The sequence below is a fragment of the Crinia signifera genome, unplaced genomic scaffold (genome assembly GCF_055691185.1).
Source record: "Crinia signifera unplaced genomic scaffold, ASM5569118v1 HAP2_SCAFFOLD_228, whole genome shotgun sequence".
In the NCBI taxonomy this organism is placed as follows: Eukaryota; Metazoa; Chordata; class Amphibia; order Anura; family Myobatrachidae; genus Crinia; species Crinia signifera.
The window spans coordinates 103807-113509 of NW_028142121.1; the positions used below are offsets into that span (position 1 = coordinate 103807).

The 9703-nt window shown below is 40.3% G+C and overlaps 1 protein-coding gene and 1 long non-coding RNA gene across 2 annotated transcripts; one reads left to right on the forward strand and one right to left on the reverse strand.

Moving 5' to 3' along the window:
- The first annotated feature begins 2511 nt into the window (after window positions 1–2511).
- LOC146054255 (uncharacterized) lies at window positions 2512–3860 on the forward strand. Its single transcript, XR_014468182.1, has 3 exons — window positions 2512–3176; window positions 3314–3451; window positions 3532–3860. It is a non-coding gene; the product is annotated as an uncharacterized LOC146054255 (long non-coding RNA).
- A 2689-nt stretch (window positions 3861–6549) lies between these two features.
- LOC146054256 (uncharacterized) lies at window positions 6550–9495 on the reverse strand. Its single transcript, XM_083168063.1, has 6 exons — window positions 9308–9495; window positions 8960–9124; window positions 8216–8879; window positions 7579–7833; window positions 7326–7448; window positions 6550–7232 (listed from the first exon to the last, which is right to left on the reverse strand). Exons 1-6 carry the CDS (start codon window positions 9461–9463, stop codon window positions 6550–6552), a joined length of 2046 nt encoding a protein of 681 aa, XP_083024189.1. The 5' UTR covers window positions 9464–9495.
- Between the last annotated feature and the right edge of the window lie 208 nt (window positions 9496–9703).

Genomic DNA, 9703 nt, shown 5'->3' on the forward strand with positions numbered 1-9703 from the left:
ACAAGATAGACCCAGAAATGAACACAATTGAAAAATGTGGTTAACGACTAGAGGAGCCTCTATATAAACAGACTGAGGCTGTCAAAAAATGAGAAACACTGCATATTGCCCATCAAACGATCCAGCGACGCTGGCAGACCTTACGGCGTGACCCTTCTTCGGGCACATAAGTGCTACTCCTGGATGTCATCAAGCAGTAACTTACTGCCACAGTACTGATTATTGAGTTGCTCATCCTCCTTCTTCCTACCAGGCCTTGGATCAGCCGAGTCCCAAATCAAAATTACTTTTATACCTCTGCAAGTGACTCGTAACTCTATCACCTCCTGCACTCGACCAGGTCAGGATTTGACCTCACAGTAAATCCTGAAAGATTTTTATCAAGCAATCCCAAAAAATGTCATGATTATACAGTACATGATTACATGTATACACAGTATTATGCCCGCTATGTACAGTTATTATTCCCGTTATATACAGTTATATTTCTAATGATTACACTCATGATTATACAGTACATGATTATACACAGAATTATGCCCGTTATATACAGTTAATTTTCCCGATATACAGTTATATTTTCAACGATTACATTCATGTTATTTTATGACAAAAAAATTAAGATAATATACATCCCTCCAGCCAAACCCCACTTCTAAGTGCCTAAGACAAGATAGACCCAGAAATGAACACAATTGAAAAATGTGGTTAATGACTAGAGGAGCCTCTATATAAACAGACTGATGCTTTCAAAAAATGAGAAACAGTGCATATTGCCCATCCAACGATTCAGCGACGCAGGCAGACCTCACGGCATGATCCTTCTTCGGGCAGGTAAGTGCTACTCCTGGATGTCATCAAGCAGTCACTTTTTGCCACAGTACTGATTATTGATTTGCTCATCCCCCTTCTTCCTACCAGGCCTTGGATCCACGGAGTCCCAAATCAAAATCTCTTTTACACCTCTGCAAGTGACTCGCGACTCTAGCATCTCCAGCACTCGACCAGGTCAGGATTTGACCTCACAGTAAATCCTGAAAGATTTTTACCAAGCAATCCCCAAAAATGTCATCATAATACAGTACATGATTATACACAGTGTTATGCCCGTTATATACAGTTATTATGCCCATTATATACAGTTATATTTTTGACAATTACATTCATGTTATATTATCACAAAAAAAAAATTAAGATAATATACATCCCTCAAGCCAAACCCGACTTCTAAGTGCCTAAGACAAGATAGACCCAGAAATGAACACAATTTAAAAATGTTGTTAATGACTAGAGGAGCCTCTATATAAACAGACTGAGGGCCGTATTCAATCCCTTGCGAAATCCATTTTTTCTCTAAAAAATTTCGTTTTTCGCGACGAAAAGACTTTGTGTATTCAATGTTGTGATTTTTCACGCATGCGAAAGTTTTAAGTTTCGCTTGCGTTTCGCTTATTTCGCTTGGTCAAACCCTTACATTTCGTGGTTTTTTTTATAGATTTTTTCGCTTTTTCGCACAAATGTATTCAATCGTGAGATGACGAAATTGTTATCTGCACATGTTTGATCCGTTTCTCCATTTTCATTTCGACGCCCAATGGGTCACGAATACAAATTTTTATTGAGTGATGCCTCCTTTTAACCTCCGGAACCTAAACATTCTTGTTGGAGAAATGTTTGCCTCTTTGAAAGTTGCTGTTTTCCTAAGAAGGGGCATATATAAATTGTTATTAATACACTTGATTTCCCATCATGCATTGGTAAAGCACATGTTATTTTTTCCCAAGATGCTGTTCACCCCTCACAGTGCCTCACTCCTACGTTTGGGACTTCAGGGAGTAGCAGCTTATTGCAGTCAGCTGTATTTGGAAGCGTTTTTTTAGGGCAATTTGCGTTTTTGGAGAAGAAATAATTATTTTTCAATCACTGCCTACAATAATGGAGTATTTTGCTGACTTGATTGTGATGTTCATGGTCCTATCGACATACATGCTGCGATGCAAACGTCGTCGCCTGGCACGTGGATATCAGCATCATGGTCAGGGGCGTGGATATCAGCATCGTGGTCAGCATCTGTCTACATTTGGTGAGTCAGTGCGTGTTTCAATTCCACGTCCACGCCAGTATCGTACTAGGCGTGTACTGGACGGTCTCTCTGAGGCGGAAGTGATAGGTACCTTTCGCTTATCGTCTCAGGATATCTATTCGCTGTATGATCTGTTGGAAGCTGACCTGGAACCTCGGGTACGGTCAAATCATGCAGTCAGTGGTTTCCAGAAACTACTGGCTGCATTGCAATTTTTTGCGTCAGGCACCTTCCAGCCTACTTTGTCCCAGACATGCGGTTTTTCTCAGCCAACAATGTCACGCTGTTTGTCCCAGGTCATAAAAGCTTTCCGTAAATTAACGACCCAGGTTATAAAATTCCCAGACACTGACAGCGAATGGAATGAGATCAAATTTGGTTTCTTTCAAAAATGGAAATTCCCCAATGTGTTGGGCGTGATAGACTGCACCCATGTGCGACTCACACCTCCGAGGGAATCGGAAGAATGTTATCGGAATCGAAAACACTTCCATTCCCTCAATGTACAGATGGTGTGTGATTCCACAATGAGATTATTGGACATTTGTGTGGGTTTCCCTGGGTCGACCCACGACTCCTTCGTTTTAAGCCAGTCATCTCTATTCCTGGACTTTGAGGAAGGTCGAATGCCAGATGGCTGGCTGTTGGGTATGTAAGTTTTCATTATTTTTTTTAAGTTGCTACTGTAATTAAAAAAGTCTAATACCTTTTCAATTATCCCTTTTAGGTGATGCGGGTTATCCGAATAAACCTTGGCTGTTGACCCCATTACCTGATCCTGTAGGTGATGCCGAAAGAAGATACCAGGAGGTTCACATTGCATCGAGGGGTGTAATTGAAAGGACCTTCGGTGTACTTAAGAGCCGGTTCAGGTGTTTAGATATCTCCGGCGGGACCCTCTTATATTCACCGGGAAAAGTTTGCGGCATTATTAATGCCTGTTGCATTCTGCATAATATCTGTGTCGCAAGACGTTTGCCGGTGAATATTCATGCTGGTGTTAGCCAGGATGGGGATCTTTCTTCGGTATTATCTGTGGGTATGGACGAAGGAGCAGAGACCAGAAGGCATCTTATTGACACCTTCTTCTCATGTGAGTATATACAAATCATCTGTACACAAACACACACACATATATATCTATATATCTATATATATATATAGAGATATATATATATATATAAATATATCATTTATCTACATAAATGTTATTTACCTTTTATTTTACAGAGTTTGTTCTTGATGGAGTTCATTACAGTTCATTGAGTTTGTTTGCCCAGTTGCTGTTATTACTGTTTCGTGTTTGGAAGTTTTATTTAAAAGTCCTCTAAAGTGATAATAAATTTCAAAAGATTGTTCATTATGCAGGTGAGATGTGATCTATTTACATTTTTGTTGATTGAAAATTCATATGTCCTGTTTTACATTTTCACATACTTTCCATACAGGTTGTTGGTGGTTATCCCTTTCTATTGTCTGCTTTTAAGGATGTTTCTGTGGAAGCCTGGTTACCTTGGATGAGTGATCTCATCTCCGTCTAATCTGGTGAGTTAGCCATATTCCAAAACTGTGTAGGGGATTCCGGTGTCAAGACTCCTACCCATCCAAACAGTCAATAACCTGTGCCCCCCGTCTGTTTTCCCTTGCAGGATGTGCTGTGTGGCTGCCGGACCTGCTCAGTTATGACCCTTCTGCCTGCTCACCTTTACGGATGGATCTGTTGACGGTGGGATTATCTGCTCCTCTGCTGATGAAATTGGTGAGTATGCTAATCTGAACCCCTGCCCCCCTGTAAAGTGTGTGCGCTCTGTGCGCATGGGAATCCGGTGTCAAGACTCCTACTCATCCAAACAGTCAATAACCTGTGCCCCCCGTCTGTTTTCCCTTGCAGGATGTGCTGTGTGGCTGCCGGACCTGCTCAGTTATGACACTTCTGCCTGCTCACCTTTACGGATGGATCTGTTGACGGTGGGATTATCTGCTCCTCTGCTGATGAAATTGGTGAGTATGCTAATCTGAACCCCTGCCCCCCTGTAAAGTGTGTGCGCTCTGTGCGCATGGGAATCCGGTGTCAAGACTCCTACCCATCCAAACAGTCAATAACCTGTGCCCCCCGTCTGTTTTCCCTTGCAGGATGTGCTGTGTGGCTGCCGGACCTGCTCAGTTATGACCCTTCTGCCTGCTCACCTTTACGGATGGATCTGTTGACGGTGGGATTATCTGCTCCTCTGCTGATGAAATTGGTGAGTATGCTAATCTGAACCCCTGCCCCCCTGTAAAGTGTGTGCGCTTCCATTCTTAAAAAATGTCAGGAAACAGAGGTTAATATTCTTCCTTACCATATAACTTGATTTACGGATGACATTTTGGCAAAACGTGATTCATTTATCTATATTTTATTCTTGAAATTAAACTTTGTCCAAAGGGGTGGCCTGGAAAATCTTCTGAAAATGTAGGCTGCTGTTATTTAAATTAGATTTGTAACCTCTAGTTCCAGGCAAGGTAATCTGGAAATGTCCACAAACCCACACTCCCATAGATATTACCTTTCTCTGTTGTTAGCACATGCCCAATTAAAGTATGGGTCTCTGATATGTAGCTATGTAGGTAGTACAATATTTACAAATACACATCTGCAGACATGTGATCTTGTGGCAACCTTTGCATTTTATTATGCACTGGTTAAAGCATTGCGCATGCTGGGGGCATAATCAAGGATAACCTAGTTACACTGCACACTAATTTTCCTGTGCCACCTAAACATCTGTATTATTATTTATCCATCTTATCTGCTCCAAGTATATTCTGTCATTCACCAACACTCATTGCAAATGTAGCAATCGTTCTTTTCGCACATCTGACCAAAACCAAACCATATTTCCTGATTTTTTTTTTATTAAAAAAAAAAACTTGTACGCTGGTGGCTGTAAAGATATTTCCAATAGTGCAAGTTGGTCATCCTGAGTAACTGATGATGCTGAACAAGCTTTTTTTTATTCTGTCACTCTAAAATGAGGTATCACCTATAAGCGATATCACATGCACATTACTATTGTAGCCAGACATTAAACTTTTCAAGCGTACTCATATTTCTGCTTGTTGACAGAAAATTTAACATTATTACGATTATTTTTTATAAATGCTGTTATTTCGTAAAAAATTCTAACATTTGCGAACTTCTTCTGTCTTCAAAGGGTGTTGTCTTCAGAATATTGAAATGAACCTCAACATTGTACTGCAGTTCAAAGCGGACCATCGAACCCAAATTTTGAAAAAGTCAAAGAGATTTTAAAACAAATTTGTTCCAGAAAAAATAAAATTAAAACTGGTTAAACTTTGAAAGAAATTCTTGTTTTCTTCACAATTCCTCAAATGGACATCTGAAATGATATTGATAAAGCGTTAAACAAATTGCTGTTGTGTGGGTAAAAAGTGAGTACAAGCAGATACAGCTGAAAAGGCCATTAACACATCCCAACATGGCAGTACCTTGTACTTCTTCTCACCTACATTCCATTATGGGATGTGGGTGAGAACTCGCACAAAGGGCACTGCCGTGATGGAATGGGAAGTGTGGGTACAAGCAGATACAGCTGAAAAGGCCATTAACACATCCCAACATGGCAGTACCTTGTACTTCTTCTCACCTACATTCCATTATGGGATGTGGGTGAGAACTCGCACAAAGGGCACTGCCGTGATGGAATGGGAAGTGTGGGTACAAGCAGATACAGCTGAAAAGGCCATTAACACATCCCAACATGGCAGTACCTTGTACTTCTTCTCACCTACATTCCATTATGGGATGTGGGTGAGAACTCGCACAAAGGGCACTGCTGTGATGGAATGGGAAGTGTGGGTACAAGCAGATACAGCTGAAAAGGCCATTAACACATCCCAACATGGCAGTACCTTGTACTTCTTCTCACCTACATTCCATTATGGGATGTGGGTGAGAACTCGCACAAAGGGCACTGCCGTGATGGAATGGGAAGTGTGGGTACAAGCAGATACAGCTGAAAAGGCCATTAACACATCCCAACATGGCAGTACCTTGTACTTCTTCTCACCTACATTCCATTATGGGATGTGGGTGAGAACTCGCACAAAGGGCACTGCCGTGATGGAATGGGAAGTGTGGGTACAAGCAGATACAGCTGAAAAGGCCATTAACACATCCCAACATGGCAGTACCTTGTACTTCTTCTCACCTACATTCCATTATGGGATGTGGGTGAGAACTCGCACAAAGGGCACTGCCGTGATGGAATGGGAAGTGTGGGTACAAGCAGATACAGCTGAAAAGGCCATTAACACATCCCAACATGGCAGTACCCTGTACTTCTTCTCACCTACATTCCATTATGGGATGTGGGTGAGAACTCGCACAAAGGGCACTGCCGTGATGGAATGGGAAGTGCTCAAAAGGATATTTTTACAAAAATTAGATGGACAAAAATGTTACCCTATTCTGGTGGTATAATACACTCCTCTTCATTTTCAGCGATCTTTGAAGCCAGCTTCTCAGTCGTGGAAGGTGATTGTATTGGTTGCACAGATACTGTTGCTGTTGGAGGATAACGGCCCGGTGGCAACATTCCTGGAAACCCCGTATACATTTGGGAATATGAATAGGTTGCTGAACTTGCTGTAAGGGCAGTGGTCTTTCGTTCTAACTGTTGATGACTTGTTTGAGCATGCTGTGAATCCGATCTACGTTGAGCTTTATTGGCCATGTTCTCAACAATCAATTTTAAAGATGTGGCAATCAAAACAGAACTTGATGCTGTCTGACGTTGGCATTCTGCCATCACATTCAAATATGTTGCAGAATGTTGATTTGCCTCTGAAATTAGCATTAGACTACTTGCTTGACATGATGTGTTTTCTACTAATTTGTTAAGCGCAGTCGCCATGATTATCATAATATCCTGAGATGCTTTGTTGTCTTTTTGACGGTTAACTTCATTCTCTTGCACTGTGGTAATTAATTCTGTTAATGAAGTTTCCAGGCTACCCATACTTTGCTGTAAAAGAGTGTGGAATGATTTGTGTCGATCCTGCATTTGATCAGAGAGAGCAAGGATGTGCTGATATTCTGCATCTGGAATCTCTTTGCTAGTTGTTACTTGCACCCTTGGCTGTCTTGCTGTGAATAAAGTTAAACAAATTACAGTTATATGGTTTAATAAGTAATTTAAGAGTTTTTTAGATGAATGTTATTTATCAAAACACTAATTACCAATTGGTGTAGAAGCTGCTTGATGCTCATCATTCTCTTCATTGGAATTATTTCCGATCAAATCTGGACTAAAACATGGATCAATACAGGAGGACATTCCTGCAATGTTCATTGGATTGTCATCTATAAATAAAATTATAAATTGAGTTGTTTCAATATATATATATATATATATATATATATATATATATATATATATATATATATATATGTACACCATGGACATTCAACTGTGGAAAAATAAATATTGTACCTTCAGTCGGTGTTGGTGCATTTTCTACTGAATCAACACTGTTTCCTCGTGATTTAGTTTGATGCAAATCTCTTGATGATGTTTGTTTTTCAGGTAAACTTGCTTCAAAACCCTGGAAAGTAGTCTCCGCTGAACTTAAAAAACAACTTGGTATGCTTAGCATTTCTTGGGTTCTACTGGGTGTAAAGGCGTTCTTTTGAAGTGCTGTTACAGCTGTTTCATTACAAATGCTTTGACCAATAACTGGACGATCATCTGCAAATATAATTTAAAAAATCATTATCATTTAGAAGAAATACTTATGAAATTATTATGTAACAATATCAGGTCAATAAGCACTGATTTTTTTTGCTAGTAGTTCAAAACACCACCCATCAACAAAGTATAGTGTGTCGACAGCGTTGCATAGCCGAGCACTTTGTAACGCCATCATAAATGCTGTTCATCTGCGAAAATAACCTGCAGACGAATAGCTTTCCAGGTGACATTGACGCAGTATAGCGTGTGGCAGCACACAATGGGCAGCCATACATACTTGAGAATTTGGCTTAAACCTCAGTTTCGATCAAGTTTCATCTCAGACCAGAGTGTTTGGGTCATACCTGAAACTTGAAGTGTAAAATAAAATTGTATTTACCTATTTGCCTTCTTTTATTGTTTCTGTCTTTCATTACAGATCCTCTTTTCCTTCTGGAAGGCTCCTCTTCGTGCACAAAATCTCCCTGACGTCTGGAGTCAATTCTGCCTGCTACGCCTGTAACCATGATTGGGTTTAATCTTTTTTTTATAACTTCCTCCCATGAAAGCCAATTCACTTTCAGTTCCGGCCCTCCACCGGTCCCCATTTCGTGCCTTCGTTGAATTCCTAATTTTTTTTTAGTTTGACGACGGCAGTCGTTATATCTCTTCATGCAATGCTTTGCATCCCTGCGTATTCCAGAAATCGATGTTACTTTCTCAGCAATTGTGTTCCATATTTTTCTTTTTTGTCTAGGAGCAGTAGTTTGTGCCCTTGGCCCGAATAGCATGTCGTAGTAACGATCAACTAAATCAACTAAGGCAAAGCTTTCTGACTCATTGAAACGGATTCCTCTCTGCATCTTCTTGCAGTTTTCTTCTGCAGATCCATCTCCGGGAGAATTATGTGATCCACCTGCATCTGAATTTCCATCATTATCACGATTGCCTGTATGCCTTGGAGCTTGTGGTTCTGTACAACGTATTTCATGTTGGTGACCATCTTCTTGACGCCTGTGTCGAACAGTTGTATCATGCCTACGGGAATGGGTTTCTTCATTTTGCTAATAAAAAAGATACAAAGCCAAAATATTAGCATCATTCTTTTGAAATAAAAACAAGAAGTATACAGTATTTAACTTACTTTGGTTTGAGAATTTGCAGAAGTATTTTCCTTTCGGCGAGATGATGATATTTTTGATCGCCACAATCTAAATTCTTCACTGTCCTCCCAAGCATTATCAAATCTTCCTAGCGATTCCTCAGATGTCGAATTTTCATAAAGATTAGGGCTTCTCATTCTTGAAGTCTGCGTAAATAATGTACACATGCAGCCATTGAAACAATAAATATAAAATCAATGTAAAATAACAGGTAAAGTCGGACAACAATTGTGACATGCCTATAAGAAAATGAAAATTAATTAAATACATTTAATGGACAGTGCATGCGAATGCAATAGTGGGGTGGTACAAATTGAGGAGAACATTACCTTTCTTTTGGACTTCCTTAATTTGTTGCATTCTTTTGTGCTTGGACCGGGCACATTGTTTTCCTCTGTGTCTTGCCCTGACTCATTGGATAACCTCAGGGAATCATCCGAATGTGCTTCCTGCTCATTGAAATGTCTTTGAGAGTTCCTCAACATTTCTATGAATGAAAGTGAAATATGTTCAATCTCAACTTATCACACTAATGTTTGCTGGAAAAAAAACAGGGACAATGCCAATATTCACCCCACATGGTACCCCAAAGACATCATTCAGCAGCCCTGCAGCCCCCAAACAAACCTTACTACAAGTGTACAGTAGGTTAAGAGCCACACCCTGATGTGTGGTGGCAAATAAACAGGGACAATGCCAATATTGACCCCACATGGTACCCCAAA